Consider the following 27,970-nt stretch of genomic DNA (forward strand, 5'->3'; position numbering starts at 1 on the left):
GTGGAGAATACAAGATAAAATGGAATGTCCTTGGTGTGCTGTAGAAGAAGGGATCAAAATAATCATTCAAAAGCAGTCCAGAAAAGCTGAATAATTTAATAAAATGAAGACAAGCACAAAATGAAAAGTTCAAAGACAAGGAAACATAGCAACTACAAGAAAACTAATTTTGGGGAGTATAAAAAACAAAACATTCATCTGTGACCTTCACTGAAAACATGGATCTCTTCTGGGTGGTTATCTGCACTTTTGGTCACTGGAAGCTCAAAAATGCACTAAACTGTCCCTCCTCTGCCACAGCTGTACTCACCAGACTTATCAAATGTTGCTGCCTGCTGTGCCAGCTCTCGGGAGCATCACAGTATTGCAGGAGACATTCTTCAAACACCCGCGCCTTCATCCCGGCCCTGGACTAGCCCTGGGACCTACCACTTCTCTTTCTGCTTGGAGGGAAGATACAGCCTTCTCAATCTTCCTTTGGCAAGTCTCCTTCCTGGATGGCTGTGCCATGTCAAGAAGGGCCTAGGCTGCTGGGAATCAGGATTTACCCTCAGCTTCCGGCTGTCCTGAGAAGGCCTCCCTGGCAGAGTCCAGCCTTCTCTGTGTCTGAGTGACACTTGCAGCCACCACGAAGGGGGAGATAACTCTCAAGTGCCAAACAACTCATCTGGCCCTTGTCTTTCAGGGTGTTTCCAAGGGACAAGGTTCCAAAGGCTGGGTGGTAACACTTTAGCTCCTGGTTATGGGGTAGGCTTTTGGGTTGAGCTCAGAGGAGTGTCTATTAACCACCCAGACGGGAACCATTTCAGTATTTTACTTGGTAAGGCTGCATCCACGCACATCCATGGATCACCAGATTGGTGGCATCTCCTGCAAGACCCCCAACTCATACCCTTATGTCTCATCTTTCAAAGCTCCCAACAGGAAAGGCTCACATCCCCACGACAGAACCATAGCACAAGTCTGTGTAAAAAAACACGGCCACTCCAGGGGCTACATGCTTTATGGGCTCAGGCCCAGGTGCCACTTTAGGAAAAGTCAGTAAAAACACACTAGTGTGTTTAAACTGGTGATTATCTGAGACCATGGACCTCACTACAACATGGGCCCAGAAGTCACCTTGGGCAGCAAGGGAGACTGTGGGGTCATTCCCGGTCAGGATGATAGTCTGTTATCCTGGCAAACCAGAGCTCACCTGGGATCAATCAGGCCCAGCCTGGGAGGAGTAGCCGTGACATACATGACAGAAAGGCTGGGGGCATCTAGTGAATTTCTGCCCTAAGAACTGTATGAGAAGTGCAGGGATGCTGAAAATCCTAGTTCACAGGAAGCACCAGGTTTATGGAGGGAGACCTGGCTATGGCCCTAAAAGCTGCATCACAAATGTTTCCCCTTGGATAGAAAACAAGCAGGAAAAGGAATTCAGAGTCACAGACCAGAATCTCAGGAGGATCAAGTCTAGGTCAAGGGTGAACAGGGAGCCTCTAGAGGGGCCTGAGGAGGGAGAGTCCTGCCTGCCCTTAGTCCATCTGCACAGGACCTTCCTCTAGCCTCATCCTCTCCATGTGCACATTTTGAGCTTTTTACAGTATTTTCCCCACTTAGAGCTGATGCAATTTCAGAGATTGAACTGGAAAACTACCATTTCCTAATATTTGGTAAAAAGAAAACTCAACAGGTCAAGTAAAAAATGCTTCCTCTTCCTCCAGAGGGCAGAAAGGCAGCCAGTGTTCTGGGGCACAAGCTGGTCCTGGCTCAGGCTATTTTTAAAGACACCCCAATTTCAGTGGCTGTTGCTCTGCTTCTAAAGTCCGGGAGATCTGGGGGGCTGTCTCTGCTACTGGAGCAGGTGAATGATACTTAGATGAACTTGTCCTCTGAGTGAGGGGGATTTGGGAGTGTCCTCACTAGCCAGGGACGGGCTGGCCCTTCTCCCTTCTCCCACATACAATAAGCTGATGACTCTGCAAGGTTTCTGAATTCAAGGTGGAATGTGAGATTCTGTATCTGATTTACATGAGCACAGAAAGTGAAAGAACCACACCACCACTCCCAGGCTGTGAAAGAGACAGGATTTTATTATAATGTTCATATGTAACACTTACTATTTACAAACATGAATCTTGTCCCTTCTCAATAGGTAAATAGGTGCTGGGGTAGAGATGTCAGGCAGATGGGGCAGGGTTGTCCTCTCTCACTTGGGCCTCAGGGGACCCTAGGAATCAGCTTACAATGCTCCCCTTCCCATCAGGTAGGAGGAGCTGGCCCAGTGCATGCCAAGCACCCGAGCCGAGTCCCCACTGCTGAGGATGGGGCCGTGATCTGCCAATGGTACAGGGCTCACTGTTGGGGCCTGGCGGCTGAACAGAAGAGTCAGGTTATCTTGAGGTGCCTCCCCCAGAATCATGGCCCCCCTCCCCACCCCTACCACACTCTGTGCTCCAGGCCCTGTGTTCAGTCAGCCAATAGTATCCTATTCGTCCCTGCCACATTCATCTGCCACCACCTATTTCACAGAGGAGTAAACTGAGTCTCAGGAAGCTGAAGGGAATCTCCCCAGTCACAGGACTGGTCAGTGGTGGGGCTGGGATCCCAGCACCAGCTGTCTGACTCCCCAAGACCACGCTTAGCCTGAAGCTTTACTAAACCCCTAGGATTCAGTCACCATCAGCCCAGACACTTATGCCTGAACTTGATGATAACTCTTTCTTCTCGGCCTTGAGTATTCTGCTGGCCAACCATGATGGGGGCTCCAGCCGGCAAGACTGGCTGCAGCAACAGGACAGAGAGGGACTGTGAGCCAGCCAGGAGCCACACTTCAGGTGTACCCCCACTGCCTGCCAGCAGCTCGAGTCTGGGTGTCCCAGAGTTCACCACGCAACAAGGCTTGGGGCTGACCGGGGCCATGGGCACAGGCTCTCTGGACTGGCCACCAGGGAGAGTCCTTCCCTGACTCCAGCTGGCCTCAGCTCTCATTATCACTGAGCAGCTCCCTGTCCCGGAACTAGGCCCCAAATGTTTCCTCGGGCTCTAGCCTGTAATTGTTTGCAGCCACCCGGAACAGCAGGGTCTCCCTCATGGCTCTGCAGTCCTGGGACGAGATGGAAGGAGAGGATGCAGACGGGGTCTAAGGGGGGATGCTGCAGCGGCCTTGTGGGGGCTGAGGAGTGGGGCAGGGGACCAGGCCTGGGAACCCTCCTTCCCTCCAGTTCCATCCAGGCTCCACCTGTTCTCAGAATGGGATAATCAGCCCTGCCTCCAGGAAGTATTCCTTGATGCCATCCGCCCTCAACCCACCCGCCAATTGGATGTGTCTCCCACTTCTCTGTTATCAAACTCTCCCCACGAAGTAAGATGCAGGCTAAGATGCAGGCGGTGGGGCCAGGGAGTGTTCTGCCCTGAGGGTCTCTGATTGCCATTTCCCTCCTCTCCCCTGCAGGAAGTGCCCCAGCTGCTCACCTCAGTCCTTTTCTCAAGGTTGATCTCCTTCCCCTGGAAGGCAGACAGCCAAGTCCATCAGAGAGAGTCCCTGCATGACCAGCCCCTATGCCCACCCCTTCTCACGTTGCACTACCGCCCGGTCCCCAGAGGGGCTGGGCATGCAGAGAAAGCAGGACTTGGACCTGGGCCGGGCTCTGGGCTCCAGAGGAGGAGGACATGCGGCTGAGGGACCTCGTAGCCCAACTCTCTCAGATGACAGACTTGGAGGCTGCGGCCTCAGGCAAAAGGGACAGCTCAGCCACTCATGTGCTGCCCAACTGGAGGGGCCCGACTTCTCTGTTCCTGCATGGGCACCGTGGGAGGGAGAGGCTGAGTCCAGCTCACATACCTCTCGCAGCTGTGCGCTCAGGCGACTCTGCTGCCTCATCAGCCTTGGGGATGGAATGGGGTCTCACACGGAGCCTCTGTTCACCCATCCCTGAGATGGGCCTGACGCCCTGGCTCCCGGGGTGGCTGGAGGCTCTCCTGAGAGGAGATGTGCCTGGTGCTGGGAGCTCAGGGCTCAGTTCTGGGGCTCCTGAGCCCCAAGCCTCAGGATCCTGGTCCCCTTGCCTGGTCCCCAGGCTCACCCACCTCAAGATAAGCACCCATTGCCAGATGCAGCATTACCAGGTCATGGAGAAAAGTGCCAAGACAGGGGATGACACCCTGTGACGTCGGGGTGGGAATGAGCCCTTGCTCTCAAGTCTCCCACAGACCCTCCCCTGAAAAGTCCTCCCCTCAGCCTCCTGGCCCACCCCAGAGCTCCCACGTTGAGCTGCCAAGGACACTTAGCAGCCTCCCCTCAACTCCCCTCCCTTCACATCCCAAGAACACCGCACTCCTCCTCATTAGATCCCAGGGCTGGATTCCAGCAAGTGACAGGGAATGTGGTCCCTGTCCCTCCCCACCACAAATCCATCCTGCACCAGCTCTTCCAGGCCCTCCTGATCTGGTCCCTTCTACTGGGACTCAGGCACTGTGGCATCAGGAGGCAGGGCTGCAGGAGCCAGGGCCCTGCTCTCTGGGTCTGAGGCCTCCAGCTGGGAGGGCAGAGCCCCTCTCCTCTGACCCTGGAGCTCCTCCCCCCAGGCACCCTCACCCACTGTTGCTGCTGCTGCTGCTCCTGGACTCTCTGGGGGTGTATCTCTGGCATGGCAAATGTGGAGGGCCCCTCCTGCCAGGGTCGAGGACAGGGTCAGTGAGGCCACATCCCACTTCTCTCCAGCTCCACCGGCCTCCTATCTTGGACATCTGACCCAAGTCAACTGGCACCAAGGCTAGTCCATCCTCCAGGGTGTTCTGATTCTAGAACAGGCCCAGCTCCAACTCTCACTTGGAGTGTGAGCTTGGGCCTGTGGGCTGGTCTCCCTGAGCCTGTTTCCTCATCTGGAAAGGGTGATCCTCCCCCTCCCTCACAGGGTCTCCTGAGGACTCCTGCCATGACTGTCATCACTGCCCTCCCCTCACCCCTCCAGGGGGAGCGGGGCAGAAAGCTCCGCATGCTCCTTTCCTCTCTTTTATCCCATCGCCCTCCTGTGAGGCCTGCACCACAAGACCATCATCCCTGCATCTCCCCAATGAGGAGACAGAGGCCCAACAGGGGTAGCAAGCTGCTCAGGGGCCACAGAGGAGAGGCCGCTTGCCCCTCCCAGCCAGAGGCCCTCTTCCAATGTCCTCACCTAACCCCCAGCCCCACCACTGACCAGAGCCCTGTGCCCTGAGCTGTCGAGGTGCATCCTCAGTCAAGGCATGGATGGAGAGGGATAGGGTGTCCTGGGAACCTGGTTGAGTGGCTCCTACCTAGCCCAGGCCCCTGGAATGTCTGGCCCCCAGGCTGGAACCGAGGCCATGTCAAAGCCTTCGCTTCCCTAAAGAACCCCTCAGGACATTCCCCTGAACAGAACTCTCTTCGTCCACTCAGGATGTGGACCCCAAGGTACCACCTCTGATCAGCAGGCAAGGGGGTGACAAGATGCTTTGCTCCCTCGTTTACATGAAGCCTCTGACATCCGATCAGGAAGGATCCACTGAAAATCCATCATGTCCCCAGACACTTCTCCTAAGCCACTTGGGACATATGTCATTGCCAACTAGGCACTCAGGTGGGACTCCTATGATGGACTGGCCGTGACTGCTTGAGGGACCCAGTGGGGAGTCCCAGAATACACACGGATCTGTCCCTGGTCCAGCCATTTGGACCCAAGGCTGAGGAGCCTGTTTGTCCACCTGGGCCGTGGGAATCCCCTGCCACGCCCATCCCTGGGGCAGGCAGGGTGTCCTCCCCTTGGAGATGAGGTGAAGACAGAGGGAGCAACAAGGGCCTGGCTTCCTGAGGACAGGTTTAGGCTGAGGGCTAAACCCACGCCAACCACTCAGGAAGAAGCTATGTCTAACAGGATGGACCTGCATGGAAGCCGGAGACCTGCTGATTGTGCCAGCCCAGCCAGCACCACAATGTCCCAAGACCAGGGCCTCCTTCCCACAAACTTCAGCTCACCTGCCCGTGGACCAAAAGGATCCCTCCCCTTGTTAATCTGGACAAGACAGACTGGAATTTTCAGAGAAAGTTTAAGTGAGAAGCTATCAAAACGACACCCTGCCCAGTCCCCCTTCCCACCTCACCCTCCTCTTTCCAGACTCCAGCCTCCACTCTACCTTGGTCATCAGTTCTCTGCTCAAGGACTTGTCTTTTCTATACAGTTCCTTGAAGTTTTCGGAGCTCTCCCTGAGGGGAGGGAAAGAAGGAAGGATAAATTTAGGAATAATGTGCAGGGGGCGGGGTCTGAGTTCAAACCCCTTTTCTCTGAAAACCAGAGAGATTCAAACAGCCTGGATGAGTGTTCTCAGTGGGCTCCTGTGAGCACTCGGTCTCCGTGGGACGGGGGAGGGGCTCTCCTCTGGGCCACCTGGGGCCTCCGTTCCATTTCTATTGAGCAGCTGTGTTTTGACCAGTTTGAGTTTCAGCTGGGTGTAGAGTTCTGTTGCTGTAATCACTTGAAAACCTCCAATTTAGCTCAACCCAGTACCTGTCATTTAAGGAAACCGATTCCTGAAGCAGAGCTGGTGCACTAAGGAGCCCAGGAGGCTTAGAGACAGGGTCCCCCACCCCCGAGGCCCGGCCCTGTCCCCAGGGTCTGTTGCCTCCTGGGAGTTCCCAGGTGACTGAGGGGGCAATGGCAGACATATGGGAGGTCCCTCACCCACCCTGATCCCCCTAGGGAGAGAGGCCTACCCACCGGGAAACTTCGTCCCATGTGTTCTCCAGGCGACTTATGGAGGTTTTCTGCAGAGCAGAGATGACAGTGTGTAGTGAGAAGTTCATTAGGATGTTGCACTCCTGGGAAAGGGAGGAGAATGAGCTGTCAGTGGGGCTCTGGGGCCCCGCTTGCTCTGGCTTCAGTCGCCTTCAATTTAAATCTCCCCTCCTGGATGAGACACGTGCTCAGGGAGGCCCAGAAGGGCACATTTAGGACCCAAGGAGGAACACTCACAGGGAGGAGGACTTTAGCTCAACGCAGGGAAGGAGCCAGGCAGGAAGAGAGCATCCTAAGGCTGGGACCTGGAGTCCAGGTCAGGGTGCCCCTGGCAGGAAAGGCCTGGGGACTGTGCAAGGGCTTGGACCACACACTTCAATCCTGAGAACTGATAAAGAAGAGGCAGTTCCCAAGGCCCCAGAGAGGGACTGCACTGGGCCTGTGCATACCTGTGCCACCTGGATCCAGTGCTCCACCAACCTGGCCCTGTCCCGGGCTGTTCTGCTCGGGTCCCTGAGGCAGGTGGTTGTGATGAAGTTGACCACCCTCTGGAAATGGTCAACAGTGGCCTGGATGGTGGGTGCCAGGTGCTCATTCCTGGGCTTGATCCTCTTGCACCAGGAGGAGCTCAGGCACTGAGAGGGCACCACCTTCCTGAAGAGCTCCTGGGGAACAGGGGGAGTGTCACCTGGCCCTGCCACACCCCAGCTCTGTGTCTACAGCCCCCAAAGTCCCAGACAGGATGTTCAGAGCTGGAGCTAGGAAGCTGAAGATGTGGCCTGAGCCCTGTGGGAGTCCCTGGACGGTATTCTCTGTCCACTGAGGGCACCCAGCACAGGATGACCCAGGACCCAACACTGGCAGGGAAGGCAGAGGGCATTTGCACCCAGCCCATCCTGGCTAACTCCAAGCTCCAGACGGTGGCTCAACCCAGCTCATCTCAAGGGGGCATCTTCCACCATCCTGATTGCCCGCTGGTCCCTCTCCCCATTCTGATGCACATTCCCCCATGGCAGCTACAGCCAGGGGCTTTGTATGTCTCCTTTGTAGTTACGTACACATCAGGTGTCTAATAAGTGCTGAGCCTCTTGAGCAGATGGTTGGGCCACCCAGGGACCTGGATGCACACATTGAGTTCCCCTCCCCCACAGAATGGGCCAGGACCCACCCAGCTTTCCACCTCTTCTACCTCATTGACAGCACGCCACTCTGTGCAGCAGGTCCTGTTAGTGTCCACCTCTACAGTCTGCAGGTGGACAGCAAAGGCTTGAGGGTTAAAAGTTGCCCACATCATACAGTTGGTCACGGGTGGAGCTGGGATTTGGGCCCAGATCATAGGAGTCTGGACCAGATCTGGGGCCATGATGGCAGAGGGAAGGCCTGCCCCACCCTGCCCTGAGAGCTCTGATGCTCACAGCATCCATCACGATCTACTGCTCTGCCACCAGCGTGAGAGGGAAGGCTGTGAGGTTAGGCTTCTCCTCACTTGGCAGGTTCTTACTGGCCACAGGCCTGGGGCAGGAAGGCTCTGGGGCTGGAGCTGGCTCTGTCTCTATTTTTGGAGGTGGAGATGGAATTCCCAGTAGAACTGGTGGTCTAGGTGACTCCAGCTCAGGAGCTGCCACCCCTGCTCGAGGTGATGCTGGTCCCTGCTCCAGCCCCAACACTGCTGATGGAGGGGATGCTGGCTCCAGTGCCAGAAGCAGTCAAATCAATGGAGCTGGAGCTGGCTCTACCTCCATAACTGGCCACTGTTCTGGTTCTGCAGTTGCCTGGAGACCTGGAGCTGGCACTGGAGCAGGACAAAGAGAAGGGTTCACTCACATAACTGACTTTACACGTCTTTCCCCAAACAGGAAAGATCCCACTGCCTGTGAACCCCACCCACAGTTTGCAGTCCCCCTTACCCTGCGGCTCTGCCTCAGTGGCCTCTGGAAGCTCCAAGTGGACCACCAGAAGAGGGTGATGGCAATCCACGTCTGAGTCAGTAAAGGTGACCTGCACGTACAGCCCCTTTAGCTTGAAGAAGGGACAGTGCAGGGGCCGCCAGGAATTCTGCAGGTACTGTTCTAGCTAGGTGCCCAGGATGAAAGAGAGGGCACTGGGGAGAGTTGTGTGGAGCAAAGTCAGAGGCCTGGCCTTTCCTTCCACACTGTGCTCCCACAGCATCCTTCTCTGGGTGGAGGACCCTGAGGATGGCCCAGCCCACACCCAACCACCCTGTGGCTGTCCTTGCAGTGGAAGGCCTGGTCATCGACCAGGTCTAACAGAGCCTGTGTGCATCTCATTTGCTGCCCAACACTCTTCTCCTGAGGGCCTGGCCAGAGCCTACCCCATCACCCATGCACATGAGCATCAGAACTGAGGTTGGAGGCAGATCTGTGAGCAGGCAGCTCACCACATCTACTATCCAGAGCCCCGGTGGTGGTGGGTAGGAGAGGTGGATGTGGAGAGGGCACAGAGTGACATGGGACTATGGAAGGGATGGGTCTCTCAAGGCCCACTCAGTCCACCTCCTCTCTGCTTCCAGGGAGACTGAGACCCCACCCAAAACTCTCTTTGACTCATGTCCTCATGGAGGGCAAGCCCCCAGACCTCATCCCTCCCATGGGAATCAAAACCTGTGTGAGATCCAGGGTTCTGCCGGTCAGTCCCTCCCCAGCCACAGCCCACAGAGTCTCCCAGGCTCTTCTGTGGAGACAAGAGGTCCTCTTTCTGCACCAAAAGACCACTCACATTCTTAGATGGTCCTGTGGTTGGTCACCCTGGACGGAATATGGCAAGATGCAACCATATCTAGAAGAAGCCATGGAGGTGTCACATCTAATGTACTGTGGACATGACTGCTTATGTTTAGTGTGACTGCCCCACCCTCAGACTGGAATTGAGGCCCAAGGATTGAGTCTGCTCCATTCACTGAATAACCTTAGTGTCTAGGAAAGTGTCTGCATGGAGTAGGTGTTTAATAGAGATTGTTGAAAAGATGAACTCAACCAGAACCTTCTCAGATATCTGAGTAGGCCTGCGGCTTCTCTGCTGGCCCAGAGATCCTTAATTTGGCTACCCTAAGGACAAGGCCCAAGACCAGTTGAATGGAATTTCAAAACTCCTTTACAAATGGGGAAACTGGTTGCTTTCCATGTGCTTTTCCAAACTCAGGAAAGCCAAAGCACAGTTTGGAGTGAGGCAGAGAGCTTCTCCAAGGGGGAGAGAGAACTGACAAACATGAGAATGTCCAGACAACCCACAGCCCTTTCTGCAGAGCTAGGAACCAGGGAAGCACCTGCCATGGCTTATCCCACGACTTCCTAGAATAACCCTATGACATGGGGGACAGAGAACTGATAAACATGAGAATGTCCAGGACACCCTGCAGCCCTTCTGCAGAGCCAGGCACGAGGGAAGCATCTGCTGTGGCTGATCCCACGATTTCCTACAACAACCTTGTGAGGTTCATCTTCTGACCACCCCACTTTCAGAAGAGTAAAGTGAAGCTCAGAGAGGTATGCTGACATTCTCCAGACACACAGCCAACAGGTGGGAGACTCAGCAGTGCACTGTGGAGGGGGCAGCTCTCACCTGTGGGACAGCTGGTCTAAAACCTGCTGGGCGGTGCCGAAGGCCTGGTGGGTGCACAGGAAGGTAGCAGTGCACAAGCTTCTCCCTGGGGAGGCTAGTCCAGGGACTCTGCCATGTTCTCCATTGTGCCTGCCTTGGGGTCAGCATCACATGGGCCTGATCAGGGGACAGGGTTGAATCCTTTTCACACTGACTGGACAAAGAGGGACATATAGTTGGCAGCATCGCCGTGAGCCACCAGGAGGATCAGGGCCTGGAGCTCAGACCAGAAAGTCCTATCGCCTCAGGAACTGATGGAAGATGAGGAACATAAGTGCCCATGCAGGAAAACATTCTAGGCTTTAAAAGTGTAATTTGAACTGGGGAGGAACAATAAACAACTGGCACCTTCAAGGCATTCTGTCAGCTGAGAAACAATGTCTCCTCCCTGTGTTAATGGCCTGTGTTAAGAGCATTATCCCAGTGAGTCATCAACAAACTTGCCCACTGTAGACGCTGGTAAACAAACGGTTACTAATTTGAGTGGCTACTCAAGATCACGCAGGTCAGAACCGAGAACTGAACACAGCATGGGCTGCAATACATTCCCTCTCAACCACCTGAGGCTTAGTCTGCTCCTGACGTGGAAGGGAAGGCTCTGGGGAAACCACATTCCCGGGAAGGCCCTAGGGGCGTAGCCAGATCCAGTCTGGGTTCTGGGTCTACCCCAGTCATCTTGGGGTCCTGAGTGTGGAGACCCCCCCGTGCCCATACTTACCCCAGACCAGTGCTGGCTGTTGTTGGGGGCCTGATGCACCTGCTCCTTGTCCAGGGAGATAAGAGTATTTGAACCCCTTCACCAGCTCCTGGAGGATGTCCTGGGTGGAGCTCTACAAAGACAGAGCTTGGTACCAGGCCAGCAGGTATCAAGGGCCTTCCACCCAGTCTGTGGTCCTACGTTATGGCAGACCCAGCCAACTAACAGTTTGTGAGGACACACTCAACATATTCCCTGCAGCACTGCTGAAATGACAACAGAATTGAATCCTGTCAAGGTCCAACAGCATCAAAAGGCTGAATGGCTGTGGCAAATGACCTCTTTAATGGGATATTTTGAAGATGAGTAAGGCCACAGTTCCTGACCTGGTGGGCCTACAGTGATTTGATGGGTTCTGTGAGATGACAAGTTGCAGAGAAATGTACACAATACCTTACTCCCACTCCCATTTTTGGTACAAACCACTCTATCAGGTGTGATGATTTATAAGGCTCTGAGAAGGTCTGTAAGGACAGTGGAGCTGACTGCTCCACGGAATTCCCGGGGCAGGGATGTTAAAATAATCAAGATTAGCAAAATGCAAAGACAACATAAAATTCCTTCCCCACCATTCCAACAAATATGCAAAGAGTGTATTTCTACTCTACCACATGGCGGGTGACTCATGTGTGGGGGTCTAGATTTCTTTGGGATCGGGCCTGTGGGACGCTCATGTGGGAAAGCCCTACATGGCCCAGGGGAGTCCCCACATTTGAGTCTGTGTACTGGTCCTGCCCTAGACATTTTGAGGTCCTCACTGTGGAGATCCTCTGCTTCTGCTCTCACCTCAGACCAGCAGTGGAGGGTGTTGGTGGCCTGGTGCACCTGCCCCTTGTCTAGCGAGTTGGAGGAATTGAACCCACCGCTGGCTTCTTGACACTCTCCTGAGTGGAGTTCTGCAAAGACAGTGCCCAGGAGCTGGGCCAGGAGGAATTAGGGGCTGCCTGCACATTGTCACTGGGGCCAACTCCAAAGAGAAATTCTGTTCCTCAGTTCAGGCACAGAGAGGCATCTGCAAAGAACTCTAGTCAGGGAGGGAAGGAGATGAAACCTCGAGGGCTCCGTAACCAGGAGTGGAGGAGCTCACGTTCTCATGCTGCCATTCATGACCTGGGGTAAGAGAATGACAGACCCACCCGACTTCCAACCCTAACAACCAGCTCCTGCCCAGGAATGACCTGCCTCTATCCCCTGCCTTCTTCCTTCACACTCACACAGACACACACACACAATGAGGGGCAAGGGATGTGGGGCTGGCTGATCAGGTGGGATCATAGTTGTGTCCTGCCTGCACTAGCCTTTCCTGGGCTGCTCCACCTTACCTTTGGGTGCCTCCTGCCAAAGGGCCAGAGGCGTTGGGGATAAGTGAGCCATGTCTACAATGCAAAAGCCTCCCTTTGTGGGCTCTTCTGAACCCAGATCCTGTGAAAGTCAGGATACAAGAACAAAACACCTTTGTCTGTTGACTGCCTCCGGTCAAGTGAGCTGGATAGGGGGCTGTGGGTGCCTGGTTACCAGAGCTCTAACATCTGCTGAGGTCTATGACCAAGGAAGTGAGGTCATTTTTCAAGATTCCATTACCTGGGCCCCTTCCTTCAATCGGACTTGCCTAGAGCTGTCCTGGCCCCTGGGGTTGCTCACCCTCCTCCCCCAGGTCATCTCCTGAATGGTACCCAATGAGCCAGCACAGCCCTAGCCACGGCTCCCTAGAAATCTAACCAGGGTCCTAGCTTTGAGGAGACACATAAATGCAGACCTCCTTTTCCTTACCAGTTCTGTGTCCTGGGAAAGTCATTGTGCCTCAGGTCTTCCCCAGTCTCCAAACCTCCACAATGGGGATCAGGTTGGAATCTCCTTCCTAGGGATATCATCGATATACATAAGATAATATCTTCTATAACCCCTGTGGCCTGGTGCCACGAGTGTTAAGTCACAAACTTAGAGATGTAAGAATTACAAGAAAGAATGATATAGCACAGAACACCACTCAAAGCAGGCCTGGGTTCCAGCAACGTGATATTGGAACAGTCACGTCCAACTTGGCCTCATTTTCAGGTCAGTGTCATGAGGGGGTTGAAATGAATGGAAATTCAGATATTGTCATCCTGTGGCATAAAACCATTCAATTGTTTCCTGTATATTTAGAATGAGACCCAAGAGCCTCATCTTGGCCTACCGGGTGGAAAGCCTTGACGATGGCATCCAGTAACCCCCACCCATTGTATACACATCTCTGTGTAACCACTAGGTTAGAAACCAACTAGCTTCTGAACAGAACAGCCAGAGTGATGGGATGTCTCATTCAAATTTTAATTACAAAAGGTCTGTCACTTCCCTCTTACTCCCTCTCTCGTGTTCCATCTCTCTCTGTGTCATATCCCAGGAACTGGGAATCAAGCACCAGTGTTTGGGGCTACCCAGTGTGGAGGCCCATAGAGGAGAAACGGGAGAGCCCAGGCCAACAGACAGAAAGGAACTTAGGTTCTCAGTCCAAACTGAATCCAGAAAGCTGAGAGTGAACTTGGAGCAAACCCTCCCTGAGTCCAGCCTCAGCTGAGGCCTGGGAAACTCACTGAGGTAGAAGCACCCAGATAAACCACGCCTAATTGCTGGTCCACAAAAATTGTGAGATAGTAAACATTTATAGTGTTAAAACACAAAGTTTAGGGGCAATGAAGTCAGAGGGGGAAAAGATAACTAACACAGTCTACCAGGCCCCAGGCCCTGGCCCTACCTTTCACCTCATCTCCCGTTCTCTCCTCCCAGGTTCCCTCCAGCCACATCATCACCTGTCTAACCTCCTCTGGCCAAACTCACTTTTGCCAGTGAGTCTCTGCACCAGTGGTGCCTTCTCCCTGACACAATGCTCCAGATTGGTGTGGGGCTGGCTCCCTCTTTTCATTCCTGTCCCAGCAAATATCACCCCAGTGAGGCCTTTCAGACCATTCTGCCCAGTTGACCCCCAGCCCTCCTGCAAGGCCCCTGCTGTGTTTACTACAGCATCTGTCCTTTTCTTTCTCATGTCTTGGCTGTTGCCCATCTCTGTTCCAGACTGTAAGCTCCTGGCAGGCAGGGACCACTTGGTCATTTTCAGCCCACACTGAGGCCACCCGGGCGCCTGGCACAGGTGATGTGCTTGGCACACAGAGGCTGAAGCAATAGGGAGATCTTGCACCCCTCCTCCTGCTTCTGACCCACTTTGATCGTGGAGATGAACACTAGTAATCAGAAGTGCAAGTTGTTTCTGAGGCAGGGGAGCAGCCAGAAAGACCGCAACATGACTCTTCGCTGCTCTAGGAGCACAAGCAAAGCTCAGAGAGCACCATGGAAATTTCAGGTGTATGGCATAATGACTTGATATACATATACTATATAATGATTACCACAGTAAGTTTAGTGAACATCCATCACCAAATAAAATTTTTTTCTTGGACAACCGAAAAAAGATGTAAGCAAGAACTCACTGGGCGACAGTGACGCAAGAGGCTGCCTGCCCCCTGGTGGCCACCACTAGCACAGCAGCCCAGGCAGGAACTCTGCCAAGCAGAAAGGAACCTTTCTTTGGGTGTCCTCAAGGCAGAGGCTCTCCAGTGTCCCAGGGGCAAAGGAGCAGGACCTGTAGGCTTCCAGGGAGCAGGAGGAATCTCTGGAGCCTACCTTTTCCCCCTTCCTTCTGTCCCCCACCAGGGCACCCTCTTCACTCTTGAAGAATCCTAACCTCAGCCAGGACAATGATGACTCCCTACCTCCTAATGAGGACCCCGAGGGTCCAACAAGGACTAGTCTCCTCCCTGGACTCTGGAATTGGTGTCCAGTGCTCTGGCATCTTCTGCCTTATCCCAAGTACTCATCCACTCAAGCCCCCAAGCCTCTTCGGTTCTAAAGGATCTCTAGGGGGTGGAAAGCATATTCTCAGGCTCTCAGAGCACAGTGGGTCATCGATGGAGAACCCAGACCAACAGACATGCTGTGAGGCATGGAACCCTCAGAGTCACCTGCTGGGTGTACTCCACTTTATACAGGAGGACACTCACTGAGGGCTTCTCTCCTGTACCCAAGGTCTACACAAGGGGAGGGCGGCCTCATCACACTTCCTGGTGCCCACAGAGGTGGGCTGCAGGACTCCAGTCCTATCCTCACCAGGCCAGGCCTGGGATGGCTCTGGAACCCATAGAGATCTAGGAATGTTAGGGATCCCTCTTCCCCGGGTATGTAGCTAGAACGGATGCTACTACCCCATGGGAGAGCTTCCTCCAACCTCCCTCTCTCCTGCCTCTTGTCACTTCCCTGGTGCCTGCTTTCTTGACTGCCCCTCCACGGTCCCCATGAGAAGTCAGTGAGTGGGTGTGCCTGTGCACATGTGAAAATGTGGAAAGGAAAATGGCCCCACATGGAGAAGAGCGGGCAGGAATCCTCTAGGATCTGAAGGCTTCCCATTCCAAAGGGAACCTGTAGGGAAGGGGCAGAGCCTCAGTCAAGAAAGCTGGAGCTCTCTCTCAACTTCTGGACTCTGACCACCTCCTGTGGGCCCAGACCAGTTTCCCAACTGTACAGTGAGGAGTAAGATGTGCAACAGCCCAAGCTTGTGCTCAGCCAGGGCAGGTTGTTAGGCCGCATCCACACTGGATGAGGTGTCAGTGTAGGCTGCTGCTCTGGTGAGCAGAGACATAATGCTCCCTACCACAGAAACACTGGGGGACAACCTGCCAGTCCACCAGGCCTCAGGTCCAATTCTTGCAAACAAAAGGGGCCAAGTGCTGGCCCGAGGACAGCTCATGTGTTTGTTCAACAGCTGTCTGAAGGAAAGCCGGTTCTCTGTTCTAAAGGGGAAGGGAGAGGGAAACAGTAGAAACGACCAGTGCTCCCTCCTACACTACCCTTCTAGCTGAAGAGGAGATGAGGTCACTGTCACACAAATGGCATCTGTTCATCTACCACAGGCCCTCTCTTCAGGTAGTTCATTCACTCACACACAGAACAGAAAGGCTTGCTTCCCAACTAGTAAATATGAATGGGGTCCCTGCCTTCTGTTCCCAGCAGGGTGATCAGAAGCACTGTGCAGGCGCCAGCTGCCTGTGCCTGGGAAGCAGATCTGAGCAAATCCTTTCTATTTCATAAATGGAGTTGTCTGGGTCTGAGGTTGTAGGACCTCTTAGGAAACAGCATGTTCCTTAAGAGCTGAGTCAAAATGGAATCTCCGCAAATGAAATAAGTGCAACGCTCTAACCTCCCCCCCATTATACTCCCCAAAGACTTAGAAGCTACAAGGTGAATATCACCAGCTAAGTTAATCCACATGAAAGTGATAATGGCCAAAATGGCACATGGTGAAATTTATCATTGCCTAAATATCAATGGAACAAGAAATACATCTGAAAGCATTTTGATATGTATATTGAGTTGGGAAAGTTGACTTGATAGAAATAACGACACCTACAACAAAATTTAAAATAGTAGAATTTGTAGTCAGTACATTGTGATGTGGATAAAAAAATCCAGCCACTTGCATGAAAAATAATTGATCCTGGGGCTGGCCCCGTGGCCGAGTGGTTAAGTTCGCGCGCTCCGCTGCAGGCGGCCCAGTGTTTCGTTGGTTCGAATCCTGGGCGTGGACATGGCACTGCTCATCAAACCATGCTGAGGCAGCATCCCACATGCCACAACTAGAAGGACCCACAACGAAGAATATAAAACTATGTACTGGGGGCCTTTGGGGAGAAAAAGGAAAAAAATAAAATCTTTAAAAAAAAATGTAAAAAAAAAAATAATTGATCCTGATAAAAAATAATTTCAGTGAATTAAAAATAAAAGTGCATATATTAGAATTGCTTTACAGGGCTATATTTTAAAGAAATCGATCAAGGAATTCATACTGTATTGCATACTGCAAAGTTGATAAGAGAATCAATCTTAAAAGTTCTCATCGCAAGAAAAAACATTTGTAACTACGTATGAACATAGCTGTGAACTGGGATTTTTGTGGTGATCATTTTACAATATATAAAAATATCAAATCATTACGTTGTACACCTGAAACTAACACAAAAAAATAAGATTAAAATAATTTTTAAAAGTCCTATTAAGTTTGCTCTGAAAAATACATTTCAGGACTGGCCCTGTGGTAGAGTGGTTAAGTTTGGTGTGCTCTGCTTTGGCAGCCTGGGTTTGCGTGTGTGTTTGGATCCTGGGCACAGACCCACACCACTCATCAGTCATGTTGTGGTGGCGATCCACATACAAAAATATAGAGGGAGATTTACACAGATGTTAGCTCAGGGCTAATCTTCCCCAAGCAGAAAAAGAGGAAGACTGACAACAGATGTTAACTCAGGGCCAATCTTCCTCAGCAAAAAAAACAAAAAACATTTCAACACAAACTTTTACATGTTTTGTATAATTCTGATTTCAAGGTTTTATTAGGCACAGAATTAAAACATTTGGCCTGATCAAAGTTGTCTCAGGTAAAACGGCTGGGACAAAATATCAGGGTCAAAAAGAGTACACATTGCAAGACTAAAGTGTCCCCTGCTCATTTCTTTGCATTTGGCCTTTCTGAGTAAAATATATCTTTATTGAGGTAAAATACACATAAAATTTACCATCTTTACCATTTTTGCGTTTATGTGTCATTAAGAACATTAAGTTCATTAAGTGCATTTTAAGGGTATTAAACACAATATGGCTGTGCAACCATCACCACAATCCACCTTCAAAACACTTTTCATCTTGCAAAACTGAAACTCTATACCCATTCATCAGTAACCTCCCATTCCCACCTCCTCCCAACCCCTGGCAAACACCATTCTACTTTCTGTCTCTCTGAATCTGGCTATTTCAGGTACCTCATTTAAGTGCAATCACACAAGGTTGTATTTTTGTGGCTTATTTTAGTTAGCATAATATTCTGAAGGTTCATCCATGGTGTACCATGTCTCAGAATGTCGTTCCTTTTTAAGGATGAATAATATACCATTGTACATATATACCACATTTGGCTTATCTACTCTTCCCTGGACAGACACTTGGGTTGCTTCCATGTTTTACCTGTTATGAATAAGGATGCCATGAACATGGGTATGTAGATATGTCTTTGAGAACATGCTTTCCATTCTTTGGGGGGTATATACCCAGAAGCAGAATTGCTGGGTCCTACGGTAATTCTATTTTTAATTTTTTTGAGGAACTGACATACTGATTTCCATAGCAACTAAACCATTTTACATTCCCACCACAGTGCACAAGGATTCCAATTTCTCCACATCTTTGCCAACATGTTTTCTTATCTCTTTTTGATAGATGCCATTCCTAATGAATGTGAGGTGGTATCTCACTGTGTTTGACTTGCATTTCCCTAACGATTAGTGATGTTGAGCATATTTTGATATGCTTACTGGTCATTTGCATATCTTCTTTGAAGAAATGTCTATTCAGGTATTTTGTTCATTTTTGACTTGGGCTGTTTGTTTTCTGTTGTTGAGTTTAGGAGTTCTCTGTCTATTCTTAATATTAAGGCCTTGTCAGATACATGGTTTGCAAATATGGTCTCCCACTCTGTAGACTGTGTTTTACTCTACTGGTAATACCTTCAGAGACACAAAAGTTTTTATTGTACATAAAGTCCAGTGTATTTTCTTAATTTATTACCTGCTCCTTGGGTTTCATATCCGTGAAATCACTGCCAAACCCTACTTTGCAAAGTTTTGTCTTATGTTTTCTTCTAAGAGTATTATATTTTAGCCCTTACTGTAAATGTCTTTGATCCACTGGGAATTAAGTTTTGTATATGGTGTTAGGTAAAGGCCCAAGCTGATTCTTTGTATGTAGATATTTACTTTTCCAGCACAACTTGTTGAAAAGACTGTCTTTTCCCCACTGAATAATCTTGGCACCCTTGTCAAACATCACTTGAGGGTTTATTTCTGGGCTCTCAATTCTGTTTCATTGGTCCATATGTCTGTCTTTATGTTATTATAATGCTGTTTTAATACTGTAGATTTGTAGTACGTTTTAAATCAGGAAGAATGAGTCCTCCAACTTAGTACCTCCTTTCAAGACTGTTTTGGGTACCTGGCTTACTTGAGACTCCATAAGAATTTTAAGATGTTTTTTTTTTATTTCAGCGCAAACTGTCCTTGGGATTTTCATAAGGACTGCACTGCATTTGTTGATCTCTTTGGATAATGCTGACACCTTCACAATAAGGAGTCTTCCAATCCATGGTGATGGGGCATCTTTCATTTCTAGTAGTGCTGGCTGGGTGTTCAGGTTGAGGGGGCAGCAATCTTACATGCAGTCATGCAGAAACCCACAATTCCTCCACGTGGTGCCTTCACCATTTCCTTAGAACTCATCGATAGTCAACAGAGGGGAACACATGTAAAATGCACGTGGGAAGTTTTCAAGGACTGGGTGTGGAGGGAGCACACATTTCTCCCACTCCTCTCCACTGCCAAGAACTACAGACTGAACCAGCAGATCCTAACACATGGGGACTGTAGACTAACCAAGGGCCAGAGACTCAGGCTCCTGGTAGAACCATCTGCCAGCTCAAGCTGAGCCACTAAGCCTTTATCTGGCACTGCAGACTAACGAGGGTTAAGACTCATGCTCTTGTTACAGCATCCTGTCAGTCTAGACCGACCCATTAACCCTGGACTGGGAAGCCAGTTAGATCGGGAGCTCAACACAAAAACAGCGCCTCTCAGATCCAAGAGGAACTTACCCATGGTCCTCGGAAACAGCGAACAAGATGGAGGACTCAAAGGTTTTGTGGGTACCAATGCCTTGTTTCTCATCCCTGAAACCATCAGATGCCTCCTTTGGACCCCACTGCTGCCACCAAACTGTTACAAAACAAAATTCAACTGAGTCAATTTTAAACATGTTATTGGCTTTATTCAACAATCCAATCCAATCCAATCTAGCAGGGAGAAAGGAGCTCTGAGGGGCTGTAAAATCTAAGACCTTTATAGGCAGAAGGGAGCAGGAACAAGGAAGTTACACTAGACAAGAAAGCAGGCTGGTTACTGCAAGGTTGGTTACCTTCCTTTAGGGGATGGCAGGGGTCTCTCAGGCAGATGACTACCCAGTGCTCATCAGGCGATTCCCGATGGACTGGTGTTAAGATTCCATTCCTGGGAGGGCCAAAAGTTTAATTAAGTCTCGGTTTGTTGATGTTGAGCTTAGCCTAAGTGGCTCCATTTGGGCCTGCTGTCTTAACACACGAGACTTCTGCTGGTCCCCTGCTTTCCCCAGTTCGCATATCCACTGTACCTGCCTCCAGTTCTTCCCCTTCAACACCGTAATCCCACAACACAACTACTCCCGACACTACCATGACTTCTTCGACCACACCTCCCCTCTACTTTCCACAGTGACAGCAAGCTGCTTCACCACCACCACCACCATTTACGTCCAATGGGCTGAGGGGGCTGCCCATGCAGTGAGACTCAGAAGTTGCAGGGCCTGTCCCTTGCCCCCCAATCACCTGCCCCCCAGCTTAAGTGCTTACCCTGCTGATAGACTCAACTATAGCCAACTCCATCAAACATTACATCTTTGCCCCAAGCTTCCTTCAAACTCTCCACTCATTTCTCTCCCAACTGTCTTTTGAGGGGTCATTTTGGAGTAGGCTTTGAGCCACCCTGGTGATTTTGTGCCCATGCACAAAAGCTCCTGGCCCACCTATCTTTAATTGTACCACCTGGAATCATCTGGCACAGGTAGCCAGTGAATGGGCACAAATTACTGGTTTTACCTCCAAGAGCTCTAACGAATATTTTACACTAAGAACATCTACTTTTGGCTTTTACTGTGGCCTGATATCACAAGGCTCTCACCCAGAGCGGTCCTCTCTTCCCAAGCCCTCTTACTAGCTTTCCCCAGGCTATATTCTGCAATGCATCATTGTCTCTCTTGGCCTGCTTCTAGAGGTATAGCCCTCAGGTTGCAGGTGCCCTGAGTTTCCTGCCCTGACTGGTTATCTGGGTGATAACCCAGAGATACTGCCAGTCCTTTAGTATTGGGTGTTTCAGTTCTACTGGGATTGACTGGACTGGGCACAGGTACAGTGGCCCTACCCACACAAAATCAGGTAAATGAGGCCAACCAAGAAGTATCGACAACCTTAACCCAATGTGGACAACAACTGCGTAAGACCCTATCCTAGCCCTTGTGCAAATCTCATGAGTCTCGTGCCTAAATGGTTTTAGGAAACGGCCTGGCCCTGGACTATCTATACTGGCCAAGGAAGGAGGGTGTTGTGCCCTCCCAAGGACCACTGGGTGCACGTACATCAACAATCAAAAGTTCAAACCTGCTGCCACCAGATAGCACAAGAGCTTAAAATATTGCATAATATTACCCAAATCTTTGAACAGATGCACAAGGCCCCCAGGATCACTGAAACTATTTTCATGGCTGGTCTCTCCAAGTCAGGGACAATGGCTACCAATTGGATTTTAGACTGCTGCTGGTATAATTACAGGATTTGTTACTATATCCCTAATCAGATGTTTGCTCTCTTGGCTACAATGTGCCCTATCCCTAATAACTCCATTAATCACTCTATTAATTTAAAGTTAATTAAATAAGGTTAATTAATAACCTAATAGATTTAAAATTTTCAAAATTTTTATGGAAGAAAACCTGCTTAACATAAAATACATTGTTTTAAGTATTTTAATGTATACAATTCAGTGGCTTTTGGTACAATGATAATGTTATGTGGCTATCACTACTATATAATTCCAGAACATTTTCAACATCTCCAAAAGAAATCTACACTCAGTCACACTCTATTTTCTCCTAACCGAAGCCAATGGAAACAACTCACCTGTTTTCTCTCTCTATGGATTCGCCTATTCTGGACATTTCATTCAAATGGCATCATACCATCTGTGGCCTTCATGGATGGCTTCAATTAGCAGACGTTTTTTAAGGTTCATCCGTGGCCTAGTATGTAGTAGTACTTTATTCCTTTTTATGGCTGTATAATATCCTATACTATGAATATGCCACATTTGGTTTATGCAGTCATAATTTTATAGAAATTTGGTTCTGTTCCACTTTTGGACCATGGTGAATAATGTTGCTTTGAATGTCCGTGAGTGAGTTTTTCTTTGAACATATGTTTCCAATGCTCTTTTGCACATACCTAACATGGACTACCCAGGTCAAAGGTAATTCTAGGTTTAAGATTTTAAGAAATGCCAAGCTATTTTCTGCAGTGGCTGCATCATTTTACATTCCCACTAGTAAGTGATGACGGTTTCCCCTGTTCCACATCTTTACCAACACTTGGGATTTTTCCATTATGTTGAATATGGCCTTCATGTCGAGTGTGAAATAGTATCACATTGTAGTTTGAATTTGCATTTCCCTAATAATTAATGACACTGAGCATCTATCTTGTGCTTATTGGCCATCTATGTATCTCCTGGAGAAATGTCTATTCCAACTGTTTGCCCATTTTCATTGACTTCTTTGTTTTGTATTATTGAGTTCTAAGAGATCTTTATATATTCTCAATATTAGATCCTTATCAATTATGTAAGTTAAAAATAGCAGGAAACTTCCATAAGCCACTTTCAACAATCGATAGAATATCCAGACAGAAAAATAGGAAACAGCGGACATGAACAACATTAAATACTAAATGGATCTATCAGACATATACAGAACCTTTCAGTGAACAGCAGCAGAATCCACATTCTTCTCAAGGGCACAGAGAATATTTTCCAGAATAGATCATATGTTAGGTCACAAAACAAGACTTAAAACAATTAAGACAACTTTGAAGAAGACACAAAGAAATGGAAAGATATTCTGTGCTCATGGACTGCAAGAATTAACATAATTAAAATGTCCATTCTTCCTTAAGCAATCTACAGATTCAATGGAATCCCTATCAAAGTTCTAACGATGCTTTTGTAGAAATAGGAAAAACCCATCCTAAAATTCATATGGAATCTCAAAAGACTCAAAACAGCCAAAACAATTCTGAAAAAGAACAACAAAACTGAAGGACTCACACTTCCTGATTTCATAACTTACTACAAACCTACAGTAATCAACACAGTGTGGTATTGACATAAGGACAGACATAGAGACCAATGGCAGAGATAGAAGAGAAAGCCCAGAAATAAACCCTCACATACATGGTCAAATGATTTTTGACAAAGGCGTCAAGACCATTCAAGGAACAAATGACAGTCTTTTCACCAAATAGTGCTGGGAAAACTGGATATCAACACGCAAAAGAATCAAATTGGACCCTCATGTAACACCATACACAAAAACTAGCTCAAAATGGATCAAGGACCTACATCTAAGACCTAAAACAATAAAACTCTTAGAAGAAAACATAGGACAAAATCTTCCCAACAGAGGACTTGGCAATGATTTCTTGGATATGACACCAAAGGCACAGGTAACAAAAGAAAAACAAATAGACAAATTAGACTTAACGAATATTTAAAAAATTGGTACACTAAAAGGCACTATCCATAAAGTAAAAAGGCAACCCACAGAGTCAAAGAAAAGAAAATATTTGCAAATCATATTTCTGACAAGAGACTGATATCCAGAATATACAGAGAACTCCTAAAAGTAAACAAGGAAAGAAGCCAATTCAAAAACAGGCAAAGGACTTGAAGAGACATTTCTCCAAAGACTTAGAAATGGCCTATAAGCACATGAAAAGATGCTCAACACCACTAATCACTGGGGAAAGGCAAATCAAAATTACAATGAGATACCACCTCACACCCATTAAAGACGGCTCATATCAGAAAAAGAGAACGTGAATGTTGGCAAGGATGTTGAGAAATTGAAATCCTTGTACACTGTTGATAAGAATGTAAAATGGTACAGCTGCTATGGAAAACTGTATGAAAGTTCCCAAAAAAATTGAACACAGAACTACCATATGACTCAGCAATTCCACTTCTGGGTATATACCCAAAAGAACTGAAAGCAGGATCTCAAAGAGATATTTGTACACCCATGTTCATAGCAGCATCGTTCCCAATAGCTAAAAGGTGGGAACAATCCAAGTGTCCACTGACACATGAATGGATACACAAAATGTAGCATATACATACAATGGAATATTATTCAGCCCTGAAAAGGAAGCCAATTCTGCAATATGCTACAACATGGATGAACCATGAGGACATTATGCTAAGTGAAATAAGCCAGTCACAAAAAGATAAACACTGTGTGATTCCACTTACATGAGCAACTTAGAGGAATCAAAATCATAGAGATGGAAAGTGGAATGGTGGCTGCCAAGGGCAGAGGGGAGAAGGGAGAGTTGTGGTTAATAGGCATAGAGTTTCAGATTTACAACAGTTATAGGGCTGAATGGTGGTGATGGAGCCCAACAACATGAATGTATTTAATGTCACTGAAGTGTTCACTTAAAAATGGTTAAGATGGTACATTTATATTTTTTGTTATATGGATTTTAATTCAATATAAAAAAAAAAAAGAAATGAGCTATCAAGCCACAAAAAGACATAGAAGACCCTTAAATACATATTGCTAAGAAGCCAACTGGAAAAAGCTACATACTCTATTCCATAGATTTCACATATTCCAATTATATGACACTCTAGAAAAGGCAAAACCATAGAAACAGTATAAAGATCAGTGGTTGCCAGGGGTTGGGAGGCAAGGGATGAAAAAGCAGAGCACAGGGCTTTTTAAGGTAATCCAACTCCTCTGTAGGGTAATGTCAGGGTGGATACAGGAGATCATGCATTTGTCAAAATCCAAGTACAAGACAGTGAACCTTAACGTAATCTATGGACTTAGTTACTAACACTGTGTCAATGTCAGTTCATCACTTGTAAGGAATGAACCACACTAACCAGTGGCATGCAAGATATTAACAACAGGGGAAAATGTGGGGGAGGAGGGAGAAATGCTCTGCACTATTTGAATTTCTCTATCTAGAACTTTCCTAAAAAAAAATCTGTTAATTAAAAAATAATCAATGGAAGGTAGGCAGTGGATAGAAATATGGATGAAACAAGAGTATCAGAATACTGATAAATGTTGAAGCGATGGGATAGGGACCAGAGGGTCTATTACATTTTTCTGTTTAATTTATGTATGTTCAAAGTTGTCCACAATAAAACGCTTTTAAAACTCCAGATTAAATCTTGATTATACGTACAAGGAATCAAGGAATGTGAAGAAAACAGACATTTTTGCAGCAAGTACTCAAGGGGCACACTGAGAGAAGGTGCAATCACACCAGATAGAGCGTGAATGTCCTCATCTCCTTGGGAAGGTTCAGAGCTCAGGGAGCAAGGTGGGCAACGGCACAGTAGGCAAGTGACAGATAGTGAACCTGGAAAAATGCTGGCCCTCACTGGTCACAGAAATGCCAACAATAGGCCCTGAGAGAATTGTCCCAGGTTTTACAATGTCGAGACACCTACAGTTAGAGTGGGCTCAGAAACGGAGCACCGTGTCCTGTGAGAATGCCACTGAGCTCCAGCTTTCCGCAGAGCAAACCTCCTGAATCCTAGAACCATCAGGCCCCTGGTCCAGCTGCTCTGTTACAGGGAATCCATCCAAAAACAAAAGATGATGGACTGAATAATATACGTTTTATGTCCCCTTTGACATGAAAATCCCTAAAAAATGACCCAAAGATTCCTTCTTTGATGAACAAATTCATAACAGCCCTGGGAATCACCAAGAGAGCAGACATTTTGAGGAAGACATCAAAGAGAGACAGCAGCTGGTGACCTGGGATCCCTGGAGGGCTCTGGGTGGGCATTGGAGACCAAGCCAGGGTGCCCTCTCTTCCTCCCACCCTCCCCCTGCCGCTCACCTAATGCCTCCTGCATCCCTCCTCCACTCCCAGCCCCTCACACTCCAGGAACAAGGAGCAGAGGCGCCATTTCCACCAGCGAAGCATCTGTCCCCTTGCTCTCTGCCCCATCCTGGGCGGCAGAGCCCAGCCCTGCATCTCCTCAGGGCCCAGCTTGCTCCTCCCTGGCCCTCAAAGCTCCTCCTCTCCATCCAGTCCCAACTGGAGCACAGACACCTGATAGCTCTTCTCCACCTTACAAACAAAACTCTCCCTCGGACCCAGGCTCCCTTTTGGCTACTGTCCACTTTCCTGACTCCCCTTCATGGCCAAACCTCTTAAGCAAAGTGCCTTGCCCCTATTGCCCTCCACTGCCCTCCTTCACCCACTCCAGACCCAGCTCCATTCTCACCACTCCAAGAAGACTGCAGTCACCAGTGATCTCATGTGGCCGAGTCCAGCCATCTCTTCTCCATTCTGCCCAGAGCTGTTATCTGACCCAGCTGAGAACCCCTTCTTTCTGCCATACCCCTTTCCCTTCCTGGCTCCCAGGACTCCATGCTCTATCATTTCAGTCTCCTTTCCTGGACCGTCTTCAGCTGCACCTCTACAAACACTGCCTGCTCCTAGGCTGGGCCTGGGCTCTTCTACAGCTACACAGTTTCTCCAGGAAACCTCACTCAATTCCACGGTTTTAAACACCTCTGATCTCACTCGGACACTGCAAACACACAGATGCAGCTTTAAGAGGCAGGTACCAGCTCCCCAGCATCAGCATCTAAGGAGTATCTCAAACTCGATTCCTCTCAAAATTTTACAGTTGTATGAGTTCCAAAGAAAGTATTACGTATTTCCAAAAAGGAGGAGAAATCTGGATACAATAAATAGCAGTGAATAAAGGAACCCATAAACTGTATACTTATATCCAATCACAGTTGCTTGATGGGGAAAATAACATTATAGAACTAAGAAGAGTCTTGAGCTGGGGAGTGGAAGGTGAGGAGCTGGGAGTGTAGGAAACAGGAACTGATTAACTCTAAGCATTTACAGAAAGAAAGGCGGAAACGGTTGTTCTTAAAAGCTGAAAGATATTCACAAGAAGAATAGAAACAGAAACAATACGAAAGCCTATAAAATTAAAAATTAAATAAAATGGCAGGCCCAAATTTCAACTTATCAATAATCACAATCGTAAATGGTTTAAATCACTCTATTAAAAGATGAAGGCTCTCAGACTGAGTTAAAATATACCTATTAAATAAAGGGATACGAAAAGATTGAAAATAAGGAGATAAAGATGACTTCTAAAGGGACAAAAAGGGGTTTTCTGTGTTGATAACAGTCAGGAACACTTATGCACCTAACAACATGGTCTTGAAACATAAAGCAAAACTGGACAGACAAGAAGGCACAGGCAGCTCCAGAATCACAGGGAGACTGACCTTCCCTCTTCTAGAAATCCAGTCAGGTGATACAGCAAGTTAGGAAAGAGATCTGCTGATGAACACAAAAAGCTAGATCCAGCTGCAGCTGAGGGAGAACAATGTAAGCAACTAGTGGAGAGGACGCACTCTTCTCAAACCACCACAATGGACTGTGTGCTAAGCCACGATGAAATCTCTAAAGAACCCAAAATGCAGATGTCTACAAGTGACCATATTACTGGACCTTAAGGAAATAAAATTAAACAAGAATTACAAACAAACTGGCTCCCCTCCCCCAGTCTATCCACTTGAAAAACTGTCCACAACCTTCTAAATACCTTGCGTTAAAGAGAGAATCCAGACTGAAAGGACACACTCTTTAGAAATGAACAGCAACGAGAGCAACATGAGGCAAATCTATGTGTGAGGACAAAGGGACAGAGGAAGGGACACAGCCTCCACCACAGGTACTAGGAAATATCAACTGTACACAAAGAAGCTGAGCACTTCCCTCCAGTAGCCAGAACAACGACACAATAAAACCAAAGACAGTGGAAAGAAGTGAAGATTCATGAGGCAGAAACAATGGTGTTGACCTGATCAATGG

General features: G+C 48.6%; 1 protein-coding gene across 26 annotated transcripts in view; it reads right to left on the minus strand.

The window, feature by feature from the left end:
- Positions 1-2,058: 2,058 nt before the first annotated feature.
- LOC124231489 (ral guanine nucleotide dissociation stimulator-like 1) overlaps positions 2,059-27,970 on the minus strand; it is a 29,643-nt gene continuing 3,731 nt past the window's right edge. For 2 of the 26 annotated variants that reach the window (XR_006886543.1, XR_006886565.1), the window contains exons 4-16: positions 20,155-20,246; positions 19,835-19,955; positions 12,883-12,970; positions 11,074-11,185; positions 10,317-10,509; positions 8,645-8,810; positions 8,474-8,529; positions 7,187-7,402; positions 6,720-6,820; positions 6,106-6,207; positions 3,624-4,657; positions 3,460-3,492; positions 2,373-3,091 (exon numbers count right to left, since the gene is read on the minus strand). Coding sequence is in view for 1 of the 26 variants with exons in the window: in XM_046648297.1 (XP_046504253.1) it covers positions 6,159-6,207; positions 6,720-6,820; positions 7,187-7,402; positions 8,474-8,529; positions 8,645-8,810; positions 10,317-10,509; positions 11,074-11,185; positions 12,883-12,907 (918 nt within the window). In the remaining 25 variants the exon portion in view is untranslated. The other 24 variants (XR_006886558.1, XR_006886552.1, XR_006886568.1 and 21 more) reach the window with 24 other exon arrangements.

This window comes from Equus quagga, chromosome 21 (assembly GCF_021613505.1).
Source record: "Equus quagga isolate Etosha38 chromosome 21, UCLA_HA_Equagga_1.0, whole genome shotgun sequence".
NCBI classification, from domain to species: Eukaryota; Metazoa; Chordata; class Mammalia; order Perissodactyla; family Equidae; genus Equus; species Equus quagga.